This window comes from Strix aluco, chromosome 2, assembly GCF_031877795.1.
Source record: "Strix aluco isolate bStrAlu1 chromosome 2, bStrAlu1.hap1, whole genome shotgun sequence".
Classification (NCBI taxonomy): Eukaryota; Metazoa; Chordata; class Aves; order Strigiformes; family Strigidae; genus Strix; species Strix aluco.
This window is the reverse complement of record NC_133932.1, coordinates 9,012,235-9,031,099: the sequence shown is the minus strand read 5'-3', so window position 1 is coordinate 9,031,099 and position 18,865 is coordinate 9,012,235. Positions and strand designations below refer to the sequence as shown.

The window sequence follows — 18,865 nt, the reverse complement described above, 5'->3', positions numbered from 1 at the left end:
TGTAAGCACTAATACTGATCCTGTGTACAATACAAAACATATTGTCAGTGTTGCAGAGAGACTGTTACATCAGAATGTTCATGACATCTGCCACCCGTAATAACCACTTTTAAGGAGATGTGTAGAATCAGCCATAACATATACTGGATTGAAGTGCTATGTAGAAGACAGGAGCCAGGAAACGGAACATTCTTAGAATCATAGAATAGTTTGGATTGGAAGGGACCTTTAAAGACCATCTAGTTCAACCCCCCTTCCATGAGCAGGGACATTTTTCAGCACATCAGGTTGCTCAAAGCCCTGTCCAACCTGACTTTGAATGCTTCCAGGGATGGAGCATCCACAACTTCTCGTGGCAACCTGTTCCTGTGTCTCACCACCCTTCCTTATGTCCAATCTAAATCTATTCTCTTTCAGTTTAAAACCATTGTCCCTTGTCCTGTCACTACAGGCCCTGGTAAAAAGTCTCTCTCCATCTTTCTTGTAAGCCCCCTTTTTATATTGAGAGGCTGCAAGAAGATCTTTCCAGAGCCTTCTCTTCTCCAGGCTGAACAACCACAAGCCTTTCTTCATAGGAGAGGTGTTCTAGCCCTCTGATCATTTTCACGGCCCACTTCCACTGCTTCTTTTTGTTATAGCCTACTAAGTTCTGCTGACACCCCCTCCACCCACGCACATTTGCCAAGCAAAAGCAGATGCTTTGTCAGCTGTTTCTCAGACAAAGATACACATACACATATATCCATACACATTGATTTGGATCTATAGGGAAATGGACTGGGACTGTTCAGAATAAGAAGTCCATTTTAATACCTTCCACATCCTCTATTTTCTTGCAGAGATATCCAGCGTATTGGCATCACCCTCATTGGCCACCAGAAAAAGATACTAAACAGCATCCAGCTCATGCGAGTCCATTTGAATCAGCTTGAACCAGTTGAAGTGTGATGTTTACACCATCCTTATTCCACTAGTCTCAAACTCTGGAAAGGTTCTGGGGGAATTCAGGGGAATTTTCACTGTAAGAAAAAGAGATGTCAGTACGCTACGTGAAGACTTAATGCACCCAAAGAGTGCACACAACATGTCCTGTTCCATGAACAAAAACAAAGTCTTGCCATGATTTGAAAGCAGAGCTGAATAACTGGTGGCTTGTAAATGTGGGTGACATCATACATTGGGAATGGGTTGGGGAAGGGAGAGTTATTATAACATGGGGAGGAGATGGAACAATAGCTTGAACAGATCACAAGCACCTGTTGCCTCTTCTTTGCCAACAGAAGGTATCAGACAACTTTACAAAGCTATCAGCAGGCTTTATCTGTGGCTGGGAGCCCAGCAAAGCTGCAAAGACATAATGAAGGCAACAAAAAATAACCCATTGTTTTTCAAAAGGTGTGAGAGATTATTACTCAGATGGAGATGAGCATCAGGCTATCACGTCAGGCATCAAGCTACCTGCTTGGTCTGGAACTCAAGTTCCAGTTAGTGCACAATATGTGGCAAGGAATAAGACATGTCACCTGGTAAAGAGGCTGAGAGTAAAGGGCTCAAAATTCTATGCTAATTCATGTGTAGTTCTTGGGTCTGCTCCATGATCTAAGAGGGAAACTTACTAATCCTTTGTGCTGATGTAAGGAAGAGCAAGTTCTTGGTGCTACACAACTCTGTGGGACTGCAACAGAATGGAACAATAAGGATTCCTAGAATCCATCCTGCTGGATCTGCAAGTGGAGAGGGAAACAAGCCCATTCTTGAGAGGAAAGGCATAAGTTGTGATATTCTGAAATCCTGAGCACCCAGAATTTGGGTTTTGATCTCTTCTGACCCCCTTACAGACATTGAAGAGTGTGACAAAAAAATCTGAAGCCCTTTGCTGTTGAAAAATACTTGTTCTTTTCTCACCCTAACCAGCTACATCCGTGGGCACAGTTCATTAAATATTGTTTCTGAAGAAAATGCAGACATGCAGTAGTCAACTCCAAATAGACAATTGGAATGTGGGAGGTAAAAATCTTTCAGAAAGTTCATGTCAGGAGTGATCAGGGAAGTGTATCAGTCCCATGAGTCACTTCAGTCCTTAAAAAACAAATAACAATGACCTTGGGCTCAACTTATGTTGTCTAGTAGAAGTGCATGAGAATGACCAGAATTACAGAGTTTATGTCTCCCTTGAGACAGACAAGTATCTGCTTAAAGAAAGATCTGCTTTGAGGAGGAGCAGAGCTTCAGGACTGTGTCTCTGTGTCTATCTTTATGCAGGATTATGAAAACATGAAGCTGAGCTCGAGAGGAAAACTCATAAACTATATGCTTGTCCACCTCACCAGCATATAGGAAGGGAAATGGAAATGGCCTTGTTAAGCAAGACCCCAGTGAAGACATTACATAAAAAGATAAAAAATGAGAGAGGAGATAGCCGTAGCTGTTCCAGTCTGTGCTCATCTGCTGGCTCACTGTGAACTACTCATGAACTTACTGTATTTCTTCAGCTGTCAAGGTTAAAATATCACAACTTCTACAGATACTGCTCCTGTATGGATTTAAGAATTCCCCCAGTCAACCCAGCAACTGAAGACTGAGAAGCCACGTTTAATAGTTATTGAAGAGTCCCATAACATCCTAGGAGGTGCTCCAGAACAGTTGCACTAGAACAGCCAACAGAGTTCAGACTCTTTATTACACCATTAGAGAAATATTATTGTTGATTTTTTTTTAGCTGAAGAGGGAGAATAGCAGCGCATTCTTTCAAGATCTAAAGTCAATAAAAAAACAATACGAGAAAACAAGAATAAAACATTCACGGCAGTACAAAGAGGGTGTGAGGATTAAACAAAAAGCCACATCAGACTAAAGTGAGTCCAACCCTAGAAAATTTGAGTCTGTTGTTTTTTAAGGAGGTTCTATAAACTTGTAGTACTCACAAATCCAGTTACATGTATGCTGACTGACTATCTGAGACTGAACAAGTACTGGCCTCTTCAGAAAGTGTATTGAGCACAAGATGTTGAAGGGAATCTGTGTGATCTCTAGCTCCTTCCATATGTATTCACCAGAGGACAACAATGCATGTATGTGTACTTGTATATGAGTATATTCTCGAAGTTCTGTGGGCCATTTGGAGAAACACAGCAGGCTATGTTTTCCATGCATTGGGTGGTCAAGCTTAGTGGAGAAATTTGTGATCTAGTTCAAATCCTATGGCCTCTTTTCAGCCTAGTGGAAACTTATATGCAGAAAATATGTTCTCTCTCTCCGTGCAATGGGAGACAAAATGGGAGCCATCTCATACCAAGGACAATGAGGTTTAATAGCTCCTTATGGGGACCTTCAGTGAAATGAACTGCTTGGTGGTAGTTCAAGCAGTAGGACATTTACCTTTGCATATGAAGTCTGTGGCAAAGTTGTTTTCACAGTGAGAGTAAAGGGATTTACTCACTGTACCAAGGCAGGCAAGTAGTGATTGGACATCACAGATCTCTTCTTCCTCCTGTTCTAAGGCAAGGTTGAAATGTCCCTATAGTAGTTCCAAGGGGTCAGGTGTCAAGATGTCCTGGCTGTGGGTAAAACTGCATGGGGGCAGGCTTGGGGTCACGGACAGAGTGCAAAAGGATAACTGTTTTCTGTAAGAAATCTTTCCATTCTCTTTATTCCCAGGATGTTCACTATTTTCAGAGTACTTAACCTCTTCCATAATTGGGGATGCAAAGACTCTCATGTCACAATGTATCTTGTGTTAATTGTGATCATGTTGGTCCTCAAATTTGCAAGCATGAATGAAAGGCAGTCATGGCTAAAGCATTAGAAACATGCTGATCTCACTTTTCTCAATCATGTGAAAGCAGAAACCCTACATTCTGTTTCCACAGACATCATCTAGGATGTCCTGCAGTGTATGAGCGCCCTCAACAGCTAGGGATGAGAATCAGGAGGTAAATGAGTGGGACTCACCTAGGCACCAGATATCTGTCCTTCACCAGAAGAGTGAGAAACAATGTAAAAAATCTTACAGAGCCATATTCTTTGCCAGAGAAACAATGGGAATTATGGCCCACATTTACTCCATATGATATCTGTAGTATGCGGTACATAAAAAGACTGAGTAAACTAAATGCACGGGTATCAGCACATAGACCTTCATGATGGCATTAAGCATTTGTATGAAAATTCGAAGAGTTCTACCTACAGTTGGAAAGAATGTATTGCAAAGACTAATAGCTCTTCTGCTTGAACACCAGCTTTTCACTATCTGGAAACAGGAAGAAACTTCACCTTAAGGCAAGCTGTTTTGTCGTTATTCCTGACGAGGTTCCTTGCACCTGCCTTTTTGGTGTGTGTTGCTGGACAGTCTCCTAGACAGACAATTGGGTCTGCTCCAGTATGTCAGTTAATGTATTGTGCTGCCAAAGAGCACGTCAGGCAAGCAAGTTCCAACCTATGCTGCTTCAACAGCGAAGTGGAATTCTCAGACAGGAGCTACATGTCTGTGCACCCCCTACCTCACTAAGCCATGGCATGTTTATGTCAAAAGCAGGCCCTGCTCACCCAGAGTATTCAAAGACAGGCACGTAAGCTAAGATTTTTGCATCCATGCCTGAAACAGTGTTGAGGAAAGCGTTGCTGACAGTACGTCTTATGCAGTGATTTCTGTTTCGCACCCAAGTATCTTCTGCATGTGCAGATTATATGGCTTGCATTTTTTGTTCTGTTTGTTTTTTAAGATTCAAGGATGTAATCTTAGTGCATACTTTGACAACACTATATTAGGGCTAGCTGAGGGAGAACAAGCTGCTTAATGCTACGAAGGGAGAGCTTAAAGAGTCTGTCTGTTTAGTACAAATGTATTCAGCATCTGGGACTATCTAGAAATAAAGAAGCTGCTGTAGGTTCCTTAGCCCCAGACAATTCACATGTTATTAAGCTGAATGAAACCTTTGGGTGCAGTGGGAAATTATGAACAACACTAAGGAACTTACTTTTAATAAGCAAACATAGGTAGAACTGTCCCTACCACTGGACCTTCTTTGGTCAGGGATTCCAGCCAACAAATCTACCTGGGGGCTAGTCTAAGTGAAGGTAACCAGCTTGAATCCATCCTGCCTTTGGCACACTTTCTCAGCAGTCAGCTCCTACACATACAGGTGCAGCTAAGCAATAGATTTGGGTTCAGGACAAAACTGATTCTTTTCCTTGAAACCAGCTGACGCTAGAGAGGGTAGTGCAGTGAGCTGTTCACATGTATTCCATGCTAGCAACTATTCATAATATCGAGCATCCTAAGGATTGTAAGTCACATCTAAATTTGCATCTCTGGATGTCATTAAAAGACAGCATGGAAGAGCAAACCTCATGTCCTACTAAAAAGCTAGACTAGTGCTTCACTTTTTAAATCTATCTGGAAAAAATGGCACGTCTCAGAATTTACATTTTGTGGGGCATTCAAGATCATCATGCTCTGTGTATGGAGCTGTTCCACTGCTGTGTTACTGAAAGAGATGCACTGAACTAATGAGAAATCACTGTCTTCGAGAGCTTGCCGTTTTGTAACGGACTTGTTCAAAGAGGAATTACTCCCCCTGGTGTTCTGCTACCTAAAACACATAAGAGAAGGCTTAACTGCCCTCAAAAGTCCTTGTACCTTACATATTTTATCTTCCTTTTCTGGGATGATGAGAAAATGCTCTTCCTGAAATAGTCTCAGTTGAAACTTGCAGATTCATGAAAACGTATCAAGATTACCTTCTGGTTTCTTCCATGACCTTTGTTCCTTGAATTAACAGAGTAATGTGGTCTTTTAGTCAACTGCTGCAAGAGCAAGTCACAAGTATGAGTACAATGGTTTGATATTTTGGCGACTATGCCTCAACTGGTTGATAGAGTTTGGTCTGTTATTTATGTCTCTTATACAAACCCAAGTGTGCTTAGCTAACAGTGATAATATTGTTTGCTTCTGAAAACTAATCCCTTAAATTCAGGCCATGCTAAGTAAAGTTGGATTTTTCTAGTTTACAGCAGCACTAGAAATTATACGCGCTGCTGGCTAAAACTAGAATTTTAGTTACATCTGTGCAACTCGCTCTGTCATTGTATTTTGGTAATTTATACAAACCTACTACTGTCCATGGATTTGGACAGATGTAGCAGATTGATCATTTATAAACAGTTCTGTTGCTGAGAACAGACTGTAGTCCTCTTTGAACTGTATTGATTCTGCAAGTGAACAGGAGATTAAAAATAAGAAAATCAGGCTTATTCAGAGAAGTCAGCTAGTTTAGCAGATAGGAATGAGAAGGCACTATCTGAAATAGGCTATTTAAAAATAGATCTGTTAAAAAGGACAGTAATTAGGATGTACCCTAATGTCTCTAAGTTCCAAAACTGTTGCTATTTTAACCTGTCATCTCTGCAGACTCACAACAAGAACAAACTAACGACAACAATAATAACAATGATCATGATAAACAAATGTGGCTTTCCCCAAAGAAGTAAAAATAGCAGTAGTCCAACAGCTGGGTTGTCTGCAATTTATACGGAGACACAATGTATTTTTTTGACAGATTAAATATTATTGCAAACTGAAAGATCAGGCTCTCAAACCTACCAGTTAAGACACTAAATATCATCTTAGGGGCATACTTAGTATCATGTGAACAGGTCTTTAACTGCATGCACATAGAACTTAGTGAGAATGTAATATTTATTGTTAGGGCTGCTAGACTGTTTTTATTCAAATTTAGGATGCTTTTTTGGATCTCTTTAGGAAATAGTACTGGTTCTTAGGTTGAGTAGCTTCACGCAAACACATACCATAAAACCAATGAACCATTCTTGAGACTTCTTTTATCCAGCCACAATCAGAGTGCAGCACAATCAGTCAGCTTTCAGTACCACAGACCTAGGTGTATGGTCCCTTTGTTATGGCTGTGAGATGATGTCTTCCCTTCAGAAAGGAATTTGCTATGCTTTTTGTGTGAGGGCAATAATATCTGTCCTTAATCTTTGATTGACAAAGTCAAACAATGTGAGATAATTTCCATGCCACCTGGGTATCATCCCAAGACACTTAGTTAGGATAGAGGAATTGTTTAAAGGAGTGCAATTCAGGAGTAGGAGTGAATGGAAAAGAACTGGATGATACTCAAGATAAAGCATGAAGAGGCATTTTCTAGTAGCAAGTTTATGGGGCTATGACTATGCTGGGACATTTACTTAGGACCCTTATAAGCTGCATTCCTCACTTCATGATGTGAGTATGTTCCTCACTTTGTGATGAACTGTAGATAAAAATTGTCTACTTGGGATATGGGAGTGGGACCTAATTTAATGTAACAAGGTTTTTAAAGCTCTGATTCTGTCTTTTTCCTGGATCTTGTCCAGCCTCGGATTTGAGAACTCCAGATCAGATGCCAACAATCCCATCCTCCATTGTGTCATTTGTTTCACTGGGTCTGAATTCTTAGAACAGAGAAGTCCTTCCTGGTATGTTTACACATGTGAATTTACTGTGTTTAGTGGTCTACTCTAACAGAATTTACCTGAGATACCATCTGTCCCCTAGACCATATTTTGGGCCATAGATTCCAGAGTGAGGTCAGAGGCACCATGGAAGCTTCCTCTCCAGCACGGCAGTAGTAGAAACAGCCTGCAGTAACTAAGACAGATAGATAGATACATAGATAGATAAATAAATATTTGCAGGCATTGAGGGATGCAGAAACAGAGGAAATAGAGTATTTCCATAGCTGCCCTGAGACCAGTGTAGCAAAGATAAAATCCACACTTCTAATCACCTTTGAATTCATGAAACATTTTCACGTACTTCTTATCTAGCCCTACCTTTGCTCATAAGAATTCAGTTCTTCCCTCCACAAGAATATCTACTCTTTTCAACTGAACATGCCTCACTTGTCAATGGGATCCCAACTCTGCCTCTTCCAGGCCTGGCAAGCAGTCTGTCCCTTCCAACGTGTTCTTCATAATTCACAACAGGTAGTGCTTTCTCACCTATGCTCTCCAGAGCTCATCCTGCTCATGAACCACTCTCCAGCAGGTGCCACCCATCATAGCAATGAGCAAGTTGAGCATAAGGAGCCACAATAGCAAAGGCTGAATAAGTGATGCCATACATGAAGGGTAGGTCCATTTCATAGTTGACAGGTCCATCAGTGATGGTGAGGAAGAGCTCAAAGGTGCTAAAAGTGCAATGGGCTAGTTGTGGAAGTGGCCCAATTCATTGGGGTCCTGGGTCTGAAAGATGATGTAAAAACCTAAGAGAAAAGAGAGGAGGAAAACGAGGAGGAAAATGAAAAAAACTGAAGACTCTTATCATGGCCTTGGCCAGCATAATCTGGTTATCTCTGTAAATTACAGCATCAGATTTTAGCCCAGACAGTCACATCTTCTGTGTATGTCGATGTCTAAGTTTATTTGCTTGTAACTGCTTCAGTTAGCTCTTCTTATGGTCTTCAAGGCTGCCAAGTTCAGCGTCCTGTTATGTACTGATGGGCCAATATTCTGTTCTCATCTCCTGAGTTATCCAGGCAGGTTGGAATGTAAGAAATATGATGGCTACATCATGCAGACATTGTATCATAAAACAAACTCAGTGCTTGTCTATGCTGTATTCAGTCATACACTTTGGGAAATTTTAGGGAACACAGTAAATCCACACTGCTCCTGAAGAAGAATGAGAAGAATGTAGATTCTCTCTTACTATGGGTATTGGAATTTTTCAGAAGTTGGATCAAATTCCAGCAGCCCTCTTCTCTTCCTCTGAATTCATATCCTGAATTTAGATCCTCTGAATAAGCCCTCCCTTTATGGACCCAGGTCTGCACTTGAGATCTCCAAGTATCATCTGCAAGTTAGACAAAGTACTAGCAATAAGACCAAGTCTTCTTACAAAGCATATTGCTTAAGGCAGTATATTAAGGCAGAAGAGGGAACATTGATCACCTACTCTGATCTCCTTTACCCTTGAGGACATTACATTTCACCTCTTTACCCACTGTTGAGTTTAACTTACACCTGACTGAAGAATCTTTGCTAGAAAGGCATCTAATCCTGATTAATTCAGGAATACTGAACTAAGACCAGATACCTTGGACGGGTTTTCCCAATGTCTACTCAATCTTACCATTACAATAATTTTTAATTGCTGTTTGCCTGGCACTTCTTGTACACTACCTAATTAGGATAGAGTTGATTGTAATCTGGTATTTCAACACCTTCTGCCATCATCAAGTCACATATTTACTTATTTATAGTCTAAAAAGTCAAAATATGTCACACATTTTTTTGGCCCTCCCATCTTTGTTATGGTTCTCTTTATTGCATTTTTGGGCATCCTTTTTAAGAGGAGAATAAGAAGAACAGACAAAATTAGTCTCACTAACACTATACATGGACAGGAAACCAGCCTCTCACACTGAGTCTATTCGCTGTTTATTCACCCACAGATCACAGTAAGCTTTTCACAATTTAGTTATTTGGCTGCTAGGACACCCAGATCCTTCTGACATAAATGGTTTGTTAGGAAATCCATTCTATGTAGATAGAATGTGCACTCTTTTTTTTTCCCAGCTGTCAAGGACTAACCTTAGATGAAAGTTTTCAAAAAATGGATCTTTATATTGGTATTTTACAATGCTAAGCAATCTTTAATCATTATTATCAATCTATTCTGCAAAATAATAGACCATAAAATGGTCCATAGGTCAAGTTTGGACCACATAAGTTCCATTTTATGAGAGCTTTGCTATAAATCGCAACCAAATACTCACAAGAACCACCTGAATTAAGGAAAATAAATCAACGTCATCCACTTCTTCCCTCGACACAGTTTTCTTTCACTCGTTCAGCACCTTGTCAGAAGAATCAGGCATCTAGCTATTTCTGAGTTGTAAGCCCTTCTTAAATACAGTGAGGACTGAATCTGTGGCTTCAATTTTCTGAAACTCCAAGAGCAGAGGAGTCCCAAATCCTGGACCATACTGTTTATGCATTTTTTTTTAATTACAATTAGGGATTTACAAATATAAAACATCAAAACAAGGAAAGCGATCCAGAATTTTTGACTCCATCACCTAAAAATGTAATAGCCTTATCAAAGGTAGGCCTTACCACCTGCCAAATGGTTCATGACTGCTGGTTTGTATTCTATCAACTTTTTCCATGCCTGCTTTGGTTTGTTAAGTATATTCAGAGACTACCTATCAGATCAGGTTCCTTACAAGGTATAGTCAGAGCAAAGCTAGACAAGATGCTCTAAGTCACGTATGTGTGATCTGATGGGTAAGCATAGCAGCAGTATCCTAGGATCTAAAATAACTCAGTCAACGAAATCTTAAACAACTGAATTCTCTTACCTAAATACATCAGGTGGGGGAACTAAGGATCACAGGCTTGGGCATTTAAATGTTAAAGTCTTTTAGTGGATCTGGATGCTCATGTTTTAAAATTAGCCTGTCACTTATTTTATAACTTTAATGATATTGTGCTGTTGGGGTTGCACAGGACTGCAGTTTATGTGTTCCATCATGGCAACTCAGTGTTTTGTCCACACATCACTTTGGATCTGTGATCCAATTCACATGGGAACTTACCATGTGAACTATCTAGTCTTTTAATCTCATGATAGAAATAAAAAATAACCTGCACCCTTTCCAGTACTCTTTTCAAATTGATCCATCATAGTCAAGATACTGAACTACTCTTAAGTTCTTATGTAATGGTATCCTTAATATCCCAGTAATTAATATCTACCCTGCTTTTTCATTTTTTGGCATACTGAGTCAAATCAAGGGTTCATTCTTGGATCTCCTCTGTCTTGAATGATCATCTGGTCCTCTGCCTTGCTTAATCATCTGGTTGGATGGCGGCACAGGCAAAACAGTGTAGATTTATCCCTAATCCCATGAATGTAAACTGGAGAACTAATTTCATTTTCTTCAGGTTTTTAGTGTACCAGTGAATAACTTACTGAATATTTTTCACCCTGAAGACGAAAAGTACCATCCAAATGATCCAGTGTGAGGACTCTATTGTGCTGACAGCAGAATGACTTGATGCTCTAAATCAACATGTTGAAGTGTCTATAAGAGGGGCCTATAAAATAAGACTGTTTCCTGCTCCATCAAATTGTTGTTCTATTTATCGCCTAAATCATAAACATCAATAGCCATATTATAACAATATCATAATCAACATTTTTATTTATGTAAATACAGAACTTTTAAAATATTATTTTTAGAGTGTTTTCCCCAATAAAGGGGAAATGGCATGCTTTTCCAGAAGTGTCACCTCTTAGGGTTACCTATGGGCAAGAAGCTAAATCATTCCACCAATATCCAGACAAGGAAACTAGATCCGGTAGGCTGAAATGCTCTTCCAACTTAGTGACTCTGTCTGCCATGCTGACCATTGAAAGTGATTGCCTCTAGCTTGTGCCATTTGAAGAACCTTACTTCTCCCTTACTGATAACAATCTCTCTCAAATTCTACCACTGTCGTTCACAATTCAAGAACTACCTCTGTTCCTTCAATTTCAAGCACCATGTCATAGAATCATAGAATGTTTTGGGTCAGAAGGGACTGTTAAAGATCATCTGGTCCAATCCTCCTGCCGTAAGAAGGAACATCTTTCACTAGATCAAGTTGCTCAAAGGCCCATCCAATTTGACTTTCAATACTTCCGATGATGGGGCATCCACAACTCCTCTGGACAGCCTGTTCCAGCCTCTCACCACCCTCATCATAACAAATTTCTTCCTTATATCCGATCTAAAGCTACCCGGTATCAGTTTAAAACATTGCCCCTAGTCCTGTCACTACAGGCCTTGGTAAAAAGTCTCTGTCTTTCTTATAAGCCTGCTTGTATATTGAAAGGCCACAAGAAGGTCTCCCCAGAGGCTTCTCTTCTCCAGCCTGAACAACCCCAACTCTCTAGCATTTCTTCATGGGAGAGGTGTTCCAGCCCTCTGAACATTTTTGTGGCCCTCTTCTGGACCCACTCTAGCATGCCCATGTCTTTCTTGTGCTGGGGGCCCCCTGAACTGGACGGAGTACTCCAGGTGGGGTCACATGAGAGCAGAGTAGAGGGCCAGAATCACCTCCCTCAGTCTGCTGACCACACTTCTCTGGATACATCCCAGGATACACTTGTCTGTCTGGTCTGCAAGTGCATATGGCCAACCGACATACTGTTTTTCGTCCGCCACTATCCCCAAGTCCTTGTCCACAGGGTTGCTCTCAAGCCATTCATCCCCTAGTCTGTACTGATCCTAGTGATTGCCCAGACCCCCAGTTGCAGAACCTTGTACTTGGCCTTGTTGAACTTAATGATGTTCACATGGGTCCGCTCCTCAAGCCTGTCTAGGTCCCCCTGGATGGCATCCCTTCCCTCAAGAGTATCAACTGCATCACTCAGCTTGGTGTCGTACACAAATTTGATGACAGTGCATTCAGTCCCACTATCAATGATACAGTGATGAAAGTATTAATTAGTATCAGTCCCAGTACAGACCCTTGAGGACACCACTCATTAGTGCTTTCCACTTGGACATTGGGCCATTGACTGTAACTCTTCAGATGTGGACATCCAGCCAGTATCTTATCCATCTAACAGTCCATCCATTAAACACGTCTCTCTCCAATTTAGCAGCAAAAATGTTGTGGGGGACCATATCAAAGGCCTTACAGAAGTCCAGGTAGATGACATCTGTAGCTCTTCTCTTGTCCAATGATGCAGTCACTCTATTGTAGAAGGCCACTAGATTAGTAAGGCAAAACTTGCACTTGGTGAAGCCATGTTGGCTGTCTTTAATCACCTCCCTGTCTTCCATATGTTTCAACATATATTCCAGGAAGATCTGTTCCATGATTTTACTGGGCACAGTACTTCCTGGGAGGTACTGGCTGGTACTTCCCAGGGTCCTTCTTTTTACCCTTTTTAAAAATGGTGGTGATGTTTCCCTTTTTCTAGTCACTGGGGACTTCACTGACTGCCATAACTTCTCAAATATGATGGAAAGTGGCTTGGCAACTACATCAGCCAATTCTCTCAGGACCCTGGGATTCATCTCGTTGAGTCCCATGGACTTAGGCATGTTCCGGTTCCTTAGGTGGTCTTTACCCTGATCTTCACTTACAATGAGTGGGACTTCATTCCCCTTATCCCTGCCTTAAGGTTCAGGGGCTTGAGAGATGTGGGAAGAGAGACTACCATTGAAAACTGAGGGAAAAAAATTGTTTAGTACCTCAGCCTTCTCCATATCAGTTTTTACCAGTTCTCCTGTCTTACTTAGTCACTTTGGAATACGAAGGGGACATGAAGAATCAGATACCTGCAGCAGCTACTGCACGTATATTGTCTTGATGATCTTTTCTAGTGTTCTGTTCAAGTTTCAGAGCTTGGTAAATACAGCACATGGTGAAGCAGATCATGTAGAGCACATAGAACACAGCCAGAATATCCCAAGTATCTCCTATAGTCTTCAGGTCACATCACGTCACATCATGTCATCTCATTTCACCTCATCTTTGAGACATACGACAGCCATAGAGAGCAATTTTTCAAAAAGGTCTCAGTAAATATAACAAAAAGTAAGGGATTGAAATTTGATAAGTGTAGGCTGAGTATCAAGAAATATTTGTGATAGTATGGAACTTGGAATACAAAGCATTAGGTGATTAGCAGACGTTTCAAAGCGCTGCTCACTTAAAACTAGAAAAAGTAAAGAAGAATTATATGTTTGCTAACAGTCAATAAGGCTCTCTCAACACAAAACATCAATCTGTCTATCATAAAAAAACTCTCTGAGATGTTGGAACACTTCTGCTGCAAGGATTTGGCAAGATAGAGAAGATGTGAGATCAGCATAGTGCCTTGTTGCAGGAGAGAATAATCTTTTTATTGTACTGTTGTCCTGGTTTAGCTAGGATAGGGTTAAGTTTCCCCAGCAGTGGGGGGGAAGCTCTAGCCGGGTTATTCAATACCATGCTGACGTCACCTCCTGGCACCGACTCGGGAGCACAGGAGAATCGGTGAGCGCGTGTTTTGTGCCATCGCTCTCCTTACTGCTGTATCGGTACATGTTTTGCTCTGTTCATTGTTATTACTGTTATTGTTGTGGTTTGTTTTGTTGCTGTTGCACTGTTGTATTAAACCTCTCCTTATCTCAGCCCCGGAGCTTGGTATTTCACTCCCTTTGTGGGGGAGGGGCAGTGACCGCTTGGTCTCAGACCCCAGCAGAGCCTAAACCACCACAACTGTTAATCTGAAGAGCAGAAAATCTCTGCAGGACAGATGGAAAAGAATGCAAAACCAGAACTGTTTTCATTTCCATATTTCAATTCTGTTTTCATTTCTCAAAATTCCAGAACTTTTTTTTATTTCTTAGCTCTATAGAGAGAAGTTGGGTTTTTCCCTTAAGATGCTATTGGGCTGAATTGTCTTTTGATAAAAACTGGAGTAGTGAATAGATGTCGTTAGTTGATTTGTGTTAGACAATGATCTGGCCACTGTATTTAGTAATTGTCAATGCCACGATCTATGAGTGTAAACAATTAAGTTTAGGAGACAAATTAACTACTGCTTTTTATACTGACCCTTCAATTCTTTTTCAGTCTGTGGTGTGTATATATGTATAGACCTGTGGTGTGTATATATATGTACATTGTGTTTATATATGCATGTACATATGTGTATATTACACTTCTACTTCCATTTCTTTCCCAAAAACATTAAAATCTACTCTGACTGAAACTAGCGTCATAGATCTTTGCATCCCATTGGGTTTTCAATATTCTTCTCTAAAACTGCTACTGGGCCATTGTCTAATTTCAAATTGAGAAAGCATGAAAGCATCCAAAAGAGGGTCACTTATCTCTCCACATACTTGCTTAATAAAAGCAACTTTTCAGAGAGTTAGACATTTTTCCAGATCTTGTTGTCTTTCTCACAAGACAAAATCCAGAATGGCTTCTACAAAGTCACTCCTAACGTGCTTCTGTAACGGCTTCTGTGTGAGTATCTGAAGCACTTGGAAATGTTACTTCACCAAATTTTACATTAGCTTTTGTTTATGGCTCTGAAATAATTCATGACATTTTACAGATAGAGAAACTGAGGCGCAGAGAAATGAAGAACCTTGTTCAGAGACAGGCAAATGACCATAACTGGGTTTCCCACATAAATCACTATATTCCTTACTTTTTTTCAGTCTTTTTCTGAAATAGGAGGGTGCAATTCTTACACAGTGCACAGAATTGCTATGAAAACATTCTGAAAAAGTGACATCCTCCTTGAAGAATTCACAGAGTTAAATGTTCGTCCTGAAATTTAGGCAAAACAACAGAATAAATAGTGCTGCTTCTGTGGCTACATGAATGTACAAGATCTTCAGATGCATTCTCCTCTCACCGAGTGTGTTTCATCAGGGAGGAGGCTCCTCAACAGGACTGCTTACATTGCTTCCTCTGGCACGTCTCTGTGTAGCAACATCTGTGAGAATGAGCTTCAGACAGGAAAAGCATCATCTTCTGAATCCATACTGCTTCTTGCAGCACTGAAACATATCTGCAGAGTTTATCACAAAGTGATCTTGCTCAAATGGGAATGAGAAATGGAGAAAAAGGGTTGAGAATGGGATATAATTCAAGGACAAAATTAACTTCTATTTTTTCAGGTCAGCATATGTACACAGTTTAGGTACATAGCTTTTTTAGATCAGCATAGGTACAGAATTTACTTCTTGGAATGAAAGAGTATTTAGAGGTGTCAAGCAAGGGAGTCAGGGAACAATAAAATAGAACATCCTTGAGTTCACTTTTTTGGGGATCCTGAGTGAATCTCTAACATGGATGTGGACCATTGTGGGACCATTTTGGACCTTCGGGTGTCCTGACACTGTTCTTTCAGCTCAGCATTTTTACCTGCTTATAGCTCAGATGTCATTACTTCATTGACAGGCTCTGGGGCTGCCTTCATCATAGCCTGAGCAGCATCCACATTGTCATATAAGGCAGCCACATGAAGGGCTGTCTTCCCCACTGCACTTAGAGAGGCAATAATAAATTAACCATCTCAGTGCTGAATACTCACCATTCAACTGTTTCCACTCCACACTGGCAAGTTTATTCTCTGCTACAGCTACAGCCCTGTGCCTGTTACCCAAACATGCAGACCCCAGAAATTTTCTTCTCAAAAGTATTTCAGCCAAGGCTAGTAGAAGAAGAGTCACTACCTCTCTGATGGTAGTGTACCATCAGTACCACAGGCTTTACAAGCAAGAAGTTTTTTAATAGCTTGCACATCATTATTCTTCAAGGCCTGGACCAGGGGAGATTCCCAGAGCCTGGAACAATAAAAATTGCCCTTTCATAGTCTTAAAATAAATAAAGTGGTTATAGGAAACAAGTTTTGCTGCATCAGCAAAACAGACTTGGTTAGAGGTTTTTGTTCTCAAGATAACAGACACTTTTGAGAACTGTCAAGACATGTACATGAATGATCCACCTTTTAAAGATGACATTTTGCATAACCAGAAGATCTATAATTCAGCTTTTAAATTACTAGAGAGCTGATGAAAATGTCACAAAGGAAATATAATTCTGACTCAGGTGGTAATTTAGCATTCCAGAGTAATTGCACATTCACTGTACTTGACTAGACTTTGTACAAGGTGTCAGATTACCTTCACATCTTACACTGCCAGGCCTCAGCATTTTCTAGCAGGCAACATCTGCACATATTCCCTGCAGCATTTCTGGATTTCTGTTCCCATTTCAAGTTCTTCAGCAAGTCTCAAGTAGGCTGGATCATTGATTCTTGTCATAATACAAAATTCAGTAAACAAATCCTTTGAGAGATGGAAATACACTGGCAGAACACAGAACTGTCTCTGACTCCCAGCCCTCTGACCTAACCAGGAAACTCAGGTAGAAAAAGAATCCTAATTAAATATTCAAATCTTTCATCTTGCTCCATCCCAGCATGGGAGCTTCAGCTGAATACAACACATGATCCCTCTGGAAAGTTTGAAAATAAAGACATCATTGTTAACAGAAATAAGTAATTTTTAGGAAAAACAAAGGTTGGCTGCATGCCTATTGTAATTATCTCTGATGCTGAGAGCCATAGGGGTGCTGTGTGCACGTACCCAGCCAGCTTAATCTGCCAAAATGAAAAAAAAAAAAAAAAGCTGCTTCTTCATCAGCTTTTTAACTTAAGTAAAATAAGGTGATACCCTCAGAAAATGTACTAACAACATGAAGCATCATGCTTTTCATAAGGAGAGAATGAAACCGCTTCATCTGCTTTCAATGGAAGGGGCTGTGCTTAAAAAGAGAAGTCAATCCTGAAGTTACTGACAAACCTGCTGAAAAGGCAGGATTGGGGTAACAGAGATTCTTGCCAGCCGGTATTACACCAGAGCTATACAAGGTTGAAGAACTATATTAGGAAAAGGGCTATGTCTCTCTGCTGACCTGCATCTGCCAAATGGCATGCAGAAACCAAAGGAAAAAGAGCAGAAAGGATATAGAAAAGGACTGGAGTATGACTGGATATATGGTCAACACTCGTTCAGCATTCACTGGCACTGCATAGCACTAGGTAGTGCTGTCAGCTACTCATCATTACCAGCAATGCAATAACTGATTTATTAAGAAGATAGATAAGATAAAATGGTTGCAATAGTTCCTTAATGGTTCAGTGGGTATTATAAACATTTGCAGTTACAACCCAGGACCTCTGTTTCACTGCCTCTCAACGCACAAGAAAAGAAAGGTATTATGTATATGTATTTGCATGCTGATTTCTGGGCTGAGATTGCAGCTACAGAAGGCGTGAAAAATATGCAGAGACTGAAAAAGAAACAGTTCTCCCTACAAAACACAATTTTGGGATTGCCCTTCAACCTCTAGTTATTTGCCTGAGCTAACTGTAGAAGGAACAGTTTGTTCACACAAGGCAGGTGACAGATGATATTTCTCATTACAAAATCTTTGAATGTTCCTCAGTTTAGCAGGTTCCTCGGGAACATCGATGAAGCCTTCACAATCACCATCCCTTGCGGTCAGTTGTTACCCCTGGAGAAAGTCAAGAATGAACTAAAGGCATTGAACTTGAATATTTGCAAAGGAGTTGTTAGGCTGGAAATCTGCATTGTCTCTCTGTGTAATGTTTATTTAGGGGAGAGATTCCAGTCTCCTGGGTTCTCAAATGGAGTTCAGCAGTTCAAAATAAAATATATCTAAAAAGAGTATGGTCAGTCTACAAAAGAAGAATGGAAGTCTTAAGAGTGAATCTCCATATAGTAGCTGGTCACCCTAAAGAATTTGCTCTGGACAGTTTCAGGTCAGGGAAATACCGAAAGCATTCTTCTATCCCAGGTGCAGATATACAGCAGATGCACTGTGCAGAACAAGATTTAAGCACATGAAACACCTGGAGGCTGCTGGCTGAAATCCAAGGGAGGGAGATGGCCCAAAGTACACTGTAGGTTACTAAACATCTAAAAGGTGAGAGTGAAAAATTAGCTGACAAGAGCCAGGTGGCTCTGCTGTTCAGGTTGCTTTTATACTCCCTCCAGAACTGACTCTAAGAAGTCTCTAAGAACACTGTAAAATCTCTGCAGAACTAATACAGCCCAAAACTCCTGAAAACCTCCTGAAAATGAATTCCCAGTCTTCACAACAGATCACATCATCTGCAATTTTCTATGAAGACACAAAGAAGATAATGAGAAGAAATGGCTTTCCTCTCTAGCTAATATTCTTTAGACCCACACAGCAGATGGTCTGCTTTGCCATAATTAAGCAAAAAGTTGCTACTTCCAAAGGGGATTGTTGAGTTTCTTCTGTC

General features: G+C 40.6%; 1 protein-coding gene across 2 annotated transcripts in view; it reads left to right on the top strand.

Annotated features, from left to right (window-relative positions):
* The window catches only part of LOC141917668 (ephrin type-B receptor 5), an 84,867-nt gene extending 70,103 nt beyond the window's left edge, over positions 1-14,764 (top strand). For both annotated transcript variants that reach the window (XM_074811058.1, XM_074811049.1), the window contains one exon: positions 840-14,764. In XM_074811058.1, the coding sequence (XP_074667159.1) occupies positions 840-948 (109 nt within the window). In that variant the 3' untranslated portion in view covers positions 949-14,764. The remainder of the gene's footprint in view (positions 1-839) is intronic.
* The last annotated feature ends 4,101 nt before the right edge of the window (positions 14,765-18,865 follow it).